Here is a 14,031-nt window from a genome sequence, read left to right as displayed (position 1 = left end):
GTTGTTGCCGCATTTATCATTATATTTATTGACTTTTACTTTGCTTTGCTTATTCATTTGCCTATAATTAGCTAAAGGCTAAGGATTTACTTACTCGCTTAGGTGCTTACTTGCTGGCTTGGTGTCTTTACTACTAAACGTACGAACTAGTCAACTCATATGCACATACACATGTATATATGTATATATACATACATATGTATACAATATATAGTATATATATGCCCAACCACAATAATTGTTAATTGCTATTTACTTTCTATTTATCTACTTAATGTACGCCTGCATCTTAATTGCCTACTATGAATTATTATTTGCATTATTTTTTGTTCGACACAATTGACACAGTGTGTCCGTCCATTTGCTTAATGTTGGGTTTGTTGTTGTTGCTGATGACGACGTCGCTGTTGTTGTTGTCATTGTTATTACAGTGTTGGCAGCTGACGTTGTTGCAGCAGGTGTTGTAGTTGCTGCTGTAGCTTTTGCCGTTTCAGCCGTTATTGCTGTTGTTGCTGTTGTGACTGCTGGTTGTGTTGTTGTTATCACAACGGGGCACTGGCCCCGCACCAGACCCTAGGTTTCCTCTCAGAGATATTTCGGACGTGACATACAACAGAGCAAACTCATATTCTTGTAAATGAAGTTGTGACTGCTCTTCGCCGAGTCGAGCGCGGCGCTGCGTTCTACGTTGGCAGACAAGAAAGCAAGTTCGCAGTCAGGCAGGAAGGAAGAGAGAGAGAGAGAAAAGTAAGTAGATTTGCCATTTATTAAATTGCTGTGGTGAAAAGTGCGAAATGTGTTTTGGTTGGTGGTTGGTGTGCCGATTGATGATGTTGGTGAAATGGAAATTATATTGAAAAATATTTGTATGCACACACACACCCACACACATACACGTACAACACATAAATTTGCGTAAGTGAATTTTTCGAAATCAAAGTTCTCGTCAGTTAACTTGATTTATTTTTATATTTCTGTTATTTGTGTTTATTTTGAATGCAAGAATATTTCTTGTGAAACGAAATTTTTGATGAAAATGGAATTCTGCATTTGTTCTGTATTTATTATTTGTTTTTAAAACAATTAATAATCTTAATTGAACTTGTTTTAGTGTATTTTTCCATTTTCATAGAAATCAAAATTTGTTTGCATTGCAGATTATTGAAAAAAAGAAAAAATATTTTTATTGAAAAAAAATTATTAAATTTATTTTTTTCATTTTGTTTGGTATTTTTGATTAAAATTTCCTGTTATTTCAAATATTTATTTTTTTTTAGAAAATATTTGTGATTTTTGTCCGTATGATTCAATTAGTTTTAAACAAGTTTGTGGTGATATTTTCAGAAATTTCGGGCTTTTGTTCTGTTATTTCTCTTTAACTAGGAAAAAAATTTAGTTTAAAGACACATTTGGATCCTTTCGCCATAAACTCGTTAGTTTGAAAAGCCGTACTGAATAAATCTCTGACGCTGACTTTATAAAAAAAATTTCGAAATTCTACTAAGAAACATCTATAGCTAGCAGATACCGTATTTGACATATTTTACTCTTTTGTGTAATATTTCGGTCTCTTTAGACAGAAAATAAGACAAAAAATTTAAATTCGATTGATATTTTAATTGGATGTTCACAACAAAATATTCGTTAAATGAGTTGATTTTGATCGACCCGTTTGTATGGCAACTCCACGCGCTTGTGATCCGAGTAAACCCCTTCTAATAAAGTTGCCTCGTTGCCATAGACAATAATCTTTACCAAATTTCATGAAGATAACCTTTCAAACAAAAAAAATTTCATAGAAGAACTTCAATCCGATCGTTTTTTTTTTGTAGTACAGCTATCTGCTATAGTAATGTGATCTGAACAATTTTAAGGGATATTGCACCATTGTCTCAAATAATAAGCCATGCCAAATTTCGTAAAGATATATGTAGAAATTAAAGAATTTTCCATACAAGAACTGTATTTAGATCGTTGAGTTTGTAATGGTAACCATAGGCCGATCTAAGCATTTTTTTCGGAGACTGTATCGTTGTCTTATTCAATTTTCCACGCCAAATTTCGGTAGATTACAGGTCAAATAAAAATGTGTTCTATAGAAGAACTTGATTTTGATCGATCAGTTTGTATGACAGCTATATGCTATAATGATGCGATCTGAACAATTTCTTCCGAGATTGCATCGTTGTCTTTGATATTAACCCCTGATAAATTTTGTGAAGATATCTCGTCAAACGAAAAAATTTTCTGTACAAGGACATCATTGTGATTGTTCACTTTGTATGACAGCTATATGCTATAGTGGTTCGATATCAGCGTTTCCGGCACATAAGCAACTTTTTGAGAAGAGAAAGAAGTGTGCAAAGTTATAGGTCGATATCTTGAAAACTAAGCGACCGACAACATCCAAAGCTCTTCTGTCTTAAATCGAATATCTGAATCATTTCTGAATTTAGAAAATAAAAAAAGATGTCTGAAAAATTTCTGAATGATATGCAAGTAGATTAAAATTCAGAAAAATTAACGCTTAAAAGTGTAACTTACAAAAATCTTTTATAAGCACATTCTTTTTCGCATAAACAGGTATTAAGACCTTTTAGCCAAAATTCAAATAAAAAAAATCCAACGTGCTGATCAACCATTATTTTGGAGAAAATTAAAGTCAAATTGCTCATCAACTAAATTTTAGAACGAAATATTCCAATGACAGCATATACAAATTTGCATTCATCCAACAAATAAACTCAACTTAATAAAAATGTTGACCTCGGCGCCATCTAATTTATAAGTTTTGATTACAAAATTTTATATTACGCCAACTAAGTATTATATCATATACACCATATCATAAATCACCAAAACTCTAAACAAAATATTTAACTATAAAATTTAATTTAATTGAAAACGAATTAATGTTACTAAATTCTATACTGCAACTATCAGTGAATGACAGATATTAATTGCAGGTCAACAGGGCGTATGATTGATCTCCATTGCATTGTATAAATATAATCCAGAAATAGTAACGAGAAGCGCATACATTATTATATATGGATATACATATATATACCTTTATATATATTTTGTATGAGTATATATTTACATATATTCTAATTATATATGATTACTGGCGTTTGCATGCACGTTATTAGATAATAATTCAATTATGCAGCTAAACGCAATTATAATGCAGCTATTGTGCAAAGGCAAATGTGGGCATATAACAAACGTTTATGAGTTTAATCTCCACACAATGCGTGCAGAGTGTTTCTAGTTCAACACACACACATATATAGTAATAGCAGTAATTTGAAATTTTACACTGCTTGTTTTGCCTGATGATTGATAGGTGCTAACTGCTATCTAGCAAAGCTACTCTTGCTATTTTCATAATTACGCATATGCATTAATGCCAAAAATATGTGCTAGACTGAGAGGCATAAGCTTGTAAAGTTTTTAACAGTATGCTAAATTACAGCACAATGACCAAGAAGTGGACGTTCGAGGACGTTTTGGATTAATTTGTTTTCCGATTGTGTTTGAGAGCACTACGAGGGCACTATAAAATAAAAAAGTAGTGGAACTTGTCTTGCGTGGATCTCATCTATGTATAGGTATATTTTAATGTTTATAGTGCATATGAAATAATGTAGTTTTCCATAGATTAGCTGCAAAAAATTTCTGATTTGCTATTAATCCATACTGATGAGTCTTGAAATCGGCTTAAGTTTTAAATTTTGGAAAGTCACACAAAAGAAGGGAGTTTTGACCACCGAAAATGTACTATTCTCGTAAAAATAACAGGTTTCAATTTCCAAAAGTGAACTACTAAAGAAATTAAGGAAGAACTTAACGAAGAATTTTCAAAGTAAAACTTTTCATTGATGGACAGCATTTGACCGAAATATTAATAAAAATTTCGATTCCATCACTTAAATGATTGATATTTAATCTATTTATTAGTGTATATGATCTATAGGCTCAAACATTCAGCAGACCAAAAGGCTACATTGATTCGAAAAGTATTGAAAATGTACTCTTTGGTATTTTGAAGAGTTCGGAGTTGAATATGGGCGGATTTGGACCACTTTAGGAATCAAACTGAACAAATTTCATACATTTTTGCTCTGCGCGGTCCGAAGTTAAAACTATTTAAAATAATTTCAAAAAAGAGACGATAAGCAGTTTGTATATCTTCGAACAAGTACTGCTTCGTATTCAATTATACAAGCTAAGGTTTAATAGTAAAAACAAAGGAAAGTAGAAGTAAAACTAGAAATGGGTTCCCAATAGCCACGGAGCTAGGCACTAATGCTTCAGCAGAGAATCGTAGCAGCAGTGGAGAGTTTCGCCAGGAACAAGTGACTTTACTACAGGTCACAAAGGTTTCAAGGGCAATGAGATAGTGGACGAAATTCTCAAAAGTGATACACGGTTGTCATCCGAAAACGAGAACAACATTGGAAAACCCAAGCATTTACTATACTATGATCTGAACAGGAGACCGGTCTGGATACAAAATTGCGACAGTCACGACATTCCTACTACCACTCCACAGAAGAGACTGTGGCAACAATATTGGAACACAAGCCTAATGACACCTGCAAAGTGTCGCTACTACATCGAGGAGACTGCAGGAAATGTCAAGAGCAAGACACTAGCGAAATAATAGAGCATCTCTTCTGCACTTATACCACATATATAAGGCTAATCTTTAAGAATTTGAGGACCTCCCAGTGTGAGACACTAAAGAGATAAATGCTAGTGAGACCACAGAGTCTGTTGGAACTCGCGACAAGCACGAATAAAGGAAGGCTGCTCTTCTGAGCAAAACTTCATTTCGCATGGAAAAGTAGCAAAACTGGTCTGTGCGTGGCTCATAACTCAGACTAACATAACCGAACCTAAAAATATTATTTTTTATAGTCTTCGGGTCAATATGACTCCACATCAAAGGCGGGGATTGAATATATTTTTGACGTTTTAAAGCAAAAAATAATAATTGGCTACAAATTGCTTGCTTATTTTAGCTATACTATCGATAATTAAAATAAGTTTTCGAAAGCCATCGAGGAGAGTAAATAAGTTGCTTGAGTGCAACTCGAAAATTTAACGATTGCGTTATTTCTCAAAACAGATCTGTCCATAAAGTAAAGTTTCAAGCTAATACAGGAAACCCTACAGAGAAAATTATTTCCACATACATATGTTAAATGCGCAGAGATAATATTAAAACAACTATATATACATATATAAGCACATATCCACAGAGTAACTGTAACTCAACCTCACAACCGTGCACGCTGTCTCTACCATATTGCACAAATGATTTATACGCCAACTAAAGTAGCAACAATGCTTCACATCAAGTTCACACGCACACATACATACATATGTACGAATATGGAGCACAGTATAATTATTATGTCAGTATTAAGCATTATTAATGCAATTTGTTTGCATTATTTTAATGTGTTTGCTGTGTAATTACATGTAAGTGTAAGAGTACTCACCGAGATATGTGTCGTGCTGCGGCATGTACTCCTGCATTTCGGCCAGCAGCACAGCTATCTCCTGCGAATCCTTCGTAATGCTGCATAATTCCTCTTGATTGAAGTCGGGTGTTATTTGTTTGCAAAGCAGTATTTGACTGATGACATTGCCGAGATTCGAGGGCCCAGCACGGTTTTCTGTGAAAAGCCAGAGGCAGAGAGAGAGAGAGTGAGTGAAAGACACACAAACACACAGGCTGGTAGTAATTAAAATATTATTTTATTAAATGCATATTGTATGAGGCGCTTCAATTGGTAAATGAAATGAATATTAATGGCGTTATGCGATTGTAAGGAAGTGCTTGTGTGTGTAAATTTAAATTATTTCGTTGCCATGGCGTATGAGTAATATTTTCATTGTGTTTATTTGCATTGTTTCACTATTTGCCAGCGTCGTGCTTGTTTACAAGCGTGCTTTTCGCATTAATTGCGCAGCAAATAATGTGTTTTCGTTATTGTTTTTGCTTGTTTACAATTTTTTTTAACCCGCTTGACAGCATATTAAATGTTAAACAGCAGTTATGTATTAAGTCAAGCGCGTTTGTGTTTGTTCACAGCAAATATTAAATATGTTTACAATGCGAATCATTAGCAGTTCATCGCCATTATTTTCGATTATTTTACTTAATTTAATAATTTTTATTTAAAAGAAAATATTTCGTAAGTGTTCTTAAAAGGAAAGTTTTACACAACGCAGATGAGTTTAGACGCCAAATGGTATTTTGTAACTCGCAAAACTAAGCGTGATACTATAGACATTGAATAGATAAAGTCTGAACAAATTTGATCCGGATACAGTTCGGTATAAGATAAAAAAAAGCAAAACTGATCCGGACTGACAAATTATTTTTTAATAATAAAATTTATTATCGGCTTCACAATATGCTCCTGAAAAGCAGGATTTCAACTTTTAATAAATTTTCAATACACATGCTCTAAGCGGCTAGGATGGCTTCAGCGTCTTCAGCGAATTTTATGTATGTTGTTGGGCAGTTTCATTTTCATGTTCATACATTCTGTCACCAGTAGGTAATGTGTTTGACGAATGCAGAGTTCTTAGATGCTTAACATCTCTTTCGAAGCCTTTCCTTGACAGCTTTTTTGCCAAAGGTTCAAGTCTCGTATTAAAAGACTTGAGCATTCATTTTTAGATTTGGGATTATTTGTATGTATTGACATTTGTCCTTCGTTTCGTTTATCCAACAGTCCAGGCAGAAGAAAATTAGAGTAAAAGAATAAAACTTTTGATCAAACTGTGTAAGTGTACTCCTTGGTATTCTGAGGGGTTTGGTTTTTCATTTGGGCATATTTGGACAACCTTAGGAACCAAACTGCTCAAATTCATATACTTTTGGCACCAATATTCCGAACCTGATGGTTTTAAAAGTTATTAAATAATTTCTACAATTTTTGAATGGAAAGAGTTACATCTTGTAGGCTTTAACACTTTATTTAAATATTTTATGGTGTAAGATGTCATTTAAAATTATGTTAAATGGAAGTATAATAGACGGACTACTACCCGATTTTAGTGTGCATGAAGGTATCAAAATAATTGTATACACCAAAGTGGGTTCCAATTGGTTAAGTTGGTGCTAAGGTAGAGGATTTCGACGAAAATAGTATCCAGTTAGCTCATAAACATCATCAAAGCTCAATACGTTGACTTAAAATGCACAGTCTTACACAAAAAATTGGCGTAAACTTATGTCACCAGTACTCTTCCATATTGTTTCGGATGATGTATTGAACAAAGCGTTATTGCTCAAACACAATATGCCTTGAAAATTTCTGGAGCATCTAGAAGAACTGCTTTACGCAGATTATACTACTCTCGTGGCAGTAAAAAATGAAACCTGCAGAGGAATCTAAAAAAGCTTGATATGATGGCGCGGTTGGCATAAAATTTTTCACTGTATATGACAAATGGATACCCTACAAACATAATTCTGCTATTCTGGGAGCAAAATTATTAACACTGGAGGTTCTGCGGAAGACTTTGTCAACGATATAAACAGCTTTAAACTTTTGGCCCTCTAAATTAATTTCAGTCAGCATTAAAGTTCATATTTTTAATTCCAGCGTGAAAAGAGTCTTCTTATACGGTTGCGAATCCTGGTTCTTAACAAAATAACTGATTCGGAAATTTTTTGCAGGCCTTAGCAAACACATATTTACGAAAATCCATAAAGATCTGATTGCTTCGTACCATCTCCTATCTAGATTTTTTGGAAAAGATCATCGCACTATTTATAGACCTAACAATCAAACTTAGATATTTTGGCGAGCGACGTCTGAAAACATACATCCTACTACATACCTGTAATAGTCTATCGCAACTTGCCAAAAAATCGGAAAACCTTTAATGCCTTTAATTTGGTCTATGCTCCAATCAGAGTTAAAGAAAATACCATATAATATTTCAAAAAGTTGAGGGTCAAAAATACAAAAAAATATCACAGGATTACAGATCTGACTAAAACTAGACCAAATTGTATGGAACGGGAACAAAGAGAGAACATATGGCCTCCCTATAAACAAATGGAGTAATTTGACGAAAAAATAAAATTTTGATAACTATTTGCCTTTTTTGGGAATTGTAGCAAATTTATAAAGATAAATATTGAAAGATCATTAAAAGCTATATGAAGAAAATGCTTAAAAATCTCGTATTCGTTTGTTTTCAAAAAGATCCGATTCAGCCCATTTTATGATGTCAGCAATTTTGAAAAGTGTCCTTTCGAGAAAAACGTGTTTAAAATTTCAAATAATTATACCAGCTGCAATTATCACTTAGCAACAAACCAAAACGTAATTTCTAACATAAATTTCCGAAATAATCTCCCAAACTTTACAGTTAGTTTACTAATATTTTATGCCAACTTTTCACTTAACACCACAAAATGCCAACGCATTTAACTCGTAATAGCTTTAATGCAAAAGCGCATGAAATTCCAACACTTTTACACTTTCTGAGCGAATACTCGTACACCAACCAATAATTGTAAATACTTTGCTCGAGAGATATCCACTCAAATCTAACCAAAATTGAATTTTTACGAGCCAACATTTGCCAACTATGCAAAGAGCGCTGCACAAAAATCCAAATTATTGCTAGTAACTCGATTGTGTGTGAATACTTGAGAGCGCGCACGCGTTTGTGTGTGTGTGTAGTTGTGCTGAAATAGTTTCGGCATTAAATGTAGCAGAATAAGTTTACGCGAATGCAATCTGTGCGCGTGCAAAGCATTTAAATGGCAAGAAAAGCAAAGTTTTCAACGCCACTGCACACAGACATACACACACAGTGTTACTTGCAAATAACTGCATGCGAATGTGTGTGTGTGCCAGTGCACTGTTAACTTAAAATGAGCATCGCGGGAATATGGCGCTGAGTGCATTATATTGCTTGGCGTAGAAGCGAGCGCGAGGCCAGGCGAGGGGTACGCAATGCGCAATGAACTTGAAGCAGTTTACTATAATGCTTGCAGCGCGACAAGCAATTCAACTAAACAGCAAGTCGGATGATACTCACAGCCACATTCGCAGCTAGGCATACCCATGCACCGATACGAATGGTAAACAAAAGTTTTTGGTACGAGGTCGGTTGGCTGTGATGGTGACTTTTTGCATAGAATACAGTTTTTGCGAAAACACATTCTAACAAAACCATGTCACGTGTTTTTCAAATTACGCTAAAAAAATTCTCAATTTTCTCATAGTAATTGGCGATCTCGTTGTATTAGTTAGGCCTATTTTGATATCCCCAAGACTGAAATCCCCTCACTCTATCTTTATAACCTCCGAAAAGTTGTCAAGAGGTCTTGAAAAGCCTTGCATTGGCAGTGCAGTAGCCAGAGGAATATAAATCCTTTCTTTTCCGGAGTCTAGTAATAGTGTAGTACCTGTTCTGGCTAGTTTTTCTGCATCTCCAGGGGTAGCATTCTGTTCTAGAACCCACTTGTAGGGTAGAATAAAATGTTAGATCCACTAAGAAATCAAGACATTTTTTCGCTAATTCTGACGAAACCCCAAGAAAATTTAGTGATATCAAAACCGCTTGGCTATGTGTATACATACATAAATATATTCCTTGTTGTAAGTAGACTACTTATCCGAATAAGGATGTTGTCTTTAATTGCTGGGATCTAAACTTAGAAAACCTGCAGTGGTTTCCTAGGCGGAAGGCGATTTTAATATCAAATTTTGCTGGTCACTACCTCTCAATCAATTATCTAGTTTGGATCGATCCGTATAGATGACTATCCCTGCGTCCTGTCCCTCTGTCCTTCTTGCCTCTTTCCCACTGACGGACTGAGGACCACAGCTTTGACGAATACTTTCTTGACTTTCCTGTGATGGAAATCATCGTTTACACATTCTAAGCATTATTATATAAAATCTAGAGTAGATTTGTTTTGTTTTTTCATCTTCTCTACCGCAAAGGAGGTTTCTCGAAACTCCTTGCTATTGTACGACACCCGAAAATTCACATTAAGGTGGTAAATTTTGTTAGATAAAATATAAAATTGGGATAACGAGCCACTTGCCCAGCCTCTGTTGTCTTTTTTATTCAACTTTATATTGCGTATTTTGTAGATCTTCAAGATTATGTATCAAACTCGAGAGCTTTGGAGAAAGATACTTACAAATACAAAGATCTTAATTTGAATGTTTCTCTGAAAGTACTCATTTTGAGGCTTTTATAGGTATTTGGTTTTGTTAGCTTTATTATTGCTCTCAAGACTTTCATATACATATTCTCCCCGGTTTCGTTGTTCTATCTCTCCCGACTTTTAAATCTCTGTCGAGCAATTTATATTTTCTCATCAAGGCTTCGCAAACCCAAAGCAAACTTTGATGTTCCTTTCAAAACAAAATCAAATTTTTGCCCTTTCAAAAAATTCTCAAAGTTAAAGATTGAACTCAAAACCCAAAGATCTAACTCAATACTCGTATCGAATGGTATCTCTAACCATTTTACATTTTTGGCTACGCAATTCGAACTTTCTCCTCCAGTCACATGTGACATTTCGCAAAAAATGTGTTATGGAAGTTGTTCACTTTTTGCAGTGAAAATGCTGTAAATTCGTTATTTCATGCAACGTGAAGTAATTGTTTCCGAAGAAGAAACCCCAGTTTGCAAAGTAATAACCCTAAAGCAGTTGCACATTGCGCTTAGCCAGTGTAAAATAAGTAAAAACGCTTGCAATGGAGGCAAAAACACTTCAAATGACAAGTTGAAATGAGATCTCCGATTCACACTATCGTTCTCGTAATAATCGTATGCTGCACGATGTGTTGCTGTAATTCAGGCGCCCGTTTTCAATGAAAAATTTTGCTGCTTTTCTTGTTTTTGGTTTTTGTTTTTGTCTTTTCAATGCAAAGAGCTGACCAAATTTCACAAGAATTTTTCATTTCTCCTAATGTGCAACCAGAAGGCATGTGTGGATGAAAGTTTCCATGACTTTGAGAGCGTGTGTGCGTATATGTGGGGGGAAGTGTGTGTGAAAGTGGAGCTTCAATTGCTGTCAGCGGTAATAAAAGTAAGCACCGAAAGCGTTTGAGATTTCCGCTGACAGCTATAAAACTGGAAAAAGAAAAGCAGAGTATAACCTCAAAAGTAGGTGTTAAGCAAAGTTTCGATGCGCTTTGAGACAACTACGCAGACATATATCCTCATATGAGGTGTGAACTGTGGATAAGCACAACTTGACGTATGCAACTACAACACTGTGTTTGTGTGTGTGTATGTGCTGTGTGCTTGTGTATGGTGTTGTATTCACATAACCACTTACCATAATAACCGGACATGTCCATTGGCACCACCTGTATGAGGCGATAACTTTTTATTAGTTCGTGTAGGAAACGTTGCGCCAGATAGAAGAGCAGCACAAGATGTGGATTATCGGTGAGCACGCCTTCGCTAACAGCACTATATGGAGAGAGAGCAAGAAAGAGAGAGGGAGAAAAAGAAAAAATAATACTTTAAAATTCAAGTTATAGATTTTTATGTTTTCTATCGGAAATTCTATGTTAAGTTTCGTAAGTTTTATATTACGTATACAGAGTTTTATATTTTATCTCAAGATTTTTATATACGGTTTCGTGTCATTTATATTGGTCTCGAGATTTTCATATTTTCTGTCGAGAGTTTTATCTTTTTCACTCTCGACTTTAAGTGTGTGTTCTAAATTATTAAATCTTAGTACTTATACATTATTTTTTTCTCATTGTTACATTCGTTCATTAAGCTAATTCGGTGATAATGAACCTTTAGCTCTGACTCTCGAGTCACATGTCTTCTGTGACAACTATCATAATTTATTTTGCAAATTTTCGTATCGTCGGACAATGTTTTTCAATATTAAATATTGTTCTTAAAGAACCCTATAAATTAGAACTGCAAAGTTAGAAATTTTCAACTCTAAACCACTTTAATATTAAATTGAAAACCACAACCCTTTCACAACATCTTCCAAATTCTCTGCGTTTTCGTATTTATGCCAACATAATTAATTGTTGTTACATTACAAGGTCAAAAGCGCGAAGAGAGTGAGTAGCGGAATTGATTGCTTCATCAGCGCAAGGATGGAAAACAAAGAAGCATTATAATAAATGAGAAAAATGTTAAGTAACGAAGACAAGGTACAAAACACCAATTAGCAAGGAGTATAGATATGAACAAGAAATAAACAAAGAATTTTGTAAACAATCGCTTCGAAAGCTTAATGCGCGACCTTCGACAATCAAATCAACTAAATTCTCCCAAAAATTAACGCGAAAATAATCGCTGTAAAGTAAGGAAGAAGAATCATTGTGAACAAGAAAGAGAATTTAAAAAAAATGTGTGCTTATAAAGGCGCTGAGCTAAAGCTGAATTGAGTCTATGTAGTTCATGCTTTAAATTTTGTATACTAAAGAAGGGGTTTTAGGGAAACTTTAGAACGTACACAGTAACTACTCTAGCTAAACCAGATCGACCGAGTGGTTGAACACTCTACTAGTTAACCCCTACGGCTTGCAAGATCACATCGCTAAATCTACTTTTAAGAATTTTGGAGAAATTACTATATATCTATTTGAATACGTTCTTAGAAGCGAAGAAAGCACGAAACTATGCTACTCAACTTAACATTTTACATATAGATAGAGAAAGAGAAACAAAAAAAAAGAGAGAGAGTAAACTGAAATTGCGTTGTTCCAACATCTCTGCCTTCACAATACATCAAGAAATGGAGCTGAAAACTTGCCTAGCTTGACCTAATAACGTTATGAATATTTACTGTTTATGCTCGATACCGTTATAATACCTTACTGCAACAGTTGCCTCAATGTAACCAAAAGTGAAATTAATATTAGAGCACAAGAGTATAACACGAAATACCCCAATTATGCAAACACACACACGCAAACATATTTTAACTTGCAACTGCCACGAAAACTCATTTCCACGCACACAAGCGCGCTCATACACAGAAATTCCACGAGAACCCAATAAGATATTCATAATATCGCTCGTAAAGCAATCAAAAGTTGTGGATTTGTAAACAAATGAAATTTTCGCAAGCCACACACGAACATACAAACACGATATACATACATACATACATAAAAAATACATATACACATACAAATATATATAAACAAGCACAAAAACACATACAAGCGCACAGAAAAGCTATGCTTGTAGGCGGCATAACGGCATATTGCACTTGTAAAACGGTACATTAATTTTTTATTTTCACACCGATTTGCCGCCAACACATATGCCGTTCACATGCTATATACCTACGTTCATATATATTTTGTGTAATTTTTTCATCATTTTTTGTCTTCTGCTTCATTTCATGCTCGTCCTTGCTGATGCCTTCCGCGTCTGCCGCATTGAGGCATACAAATTGCAAATTAATCTCTTTTTTGCTCGCCGCCACAACGAGCGCTTCTTGAGGCGACCCACTGCCGGCTCGGCTTCCTACAGGCGCACACACACACACACAGTTTTATACAATTTTTCCTTAGCGCCCATACTACTTTCTGTCCTCCTTGCCTTTCCGATTTTCGTTAAATTTTTTTCCATCTTCTGCTTTGGCTGAAATTAAATCAGTGCATTTACTCGGCCGCGCAGCACTGGGATTTGTGTAGTGGCGATGCCGCTGCTTAGCATCAGGTAAAATTGGACGATTTTCCCAAGGTCAGCAGTTCGGTTCTGTTATGCATTCCACGCCTGGGAGTTAAGCCACAAACATAAAAGTTGAAGTAGTTTATAGTATGAGTGTATACAGTTAATTAGTAAGTAAGTATTCGCTGTAATGGGATCAATGCTGTGGAAATTTATGAGCTTCAAGGAAAATGTTTTAGTGTTGCTGTGACTTATAAATACTTATGTGCTGTGTGTTATGGCACGTGTTCGCCGATAAATTGCATTCATTAATGGCAGGTGAGAATTTAATAGACTCTATGAGGTATTGAATTGAAT

The 14,031-nt window shown here is 34.9% G+C and overlaps 1 protein-coding gene across 1 annotated transcript in view; it reads right to left on the bottom strand.

Moving 5' to 3' along the window:
• Positions 1-222: 222 nt before the first annotated feature.
• The window catches only part of LOC105231266 (uncharacterized), a 78,014-nt gene continuing 64,205 nt past the window's right edge, over positions 223-14,031 (bottom strand). Inside the window, exons 4-6 of the mRNA XM_049455591.1 lie at positions 11,351-11,487; positions 5,514-5,690; positions 223-683 (exon numbers count right to left, since the gene is read on the bottom strand). Coding sequence (XP_049311548.1) covers positions 586-683; positions 5,514-5,690; positions 11,351-11,487 — 412 coding nt within the window. The 3' untranslated portion in view covers positions 223-585. The remainder of the gene's footprint in view (positions 684-5,513; positions 5,691-11,350; positions 11,488-14,031) is intronic.

This window comes from Bactrocera dorsalis, chromosome 1 (genome assembly GCF_023373825.1).
Source record: "Bactrocera dorsalis isolate Fly_Bdor chromosome 1, ASM2337382v1, whole genome shotgun sequence".
NCBI classification, from domain to species: Eukaryota; Metazoa; Arthropoda; class Insecta; order Diptera; family Tephritidae; genus Bactrocera; species Bactrocera dorsalis.
Note: the sequence above shows the minus strand (reverse complement) of the source record. Positions and strands in the feature narration are given on the sequence as shown.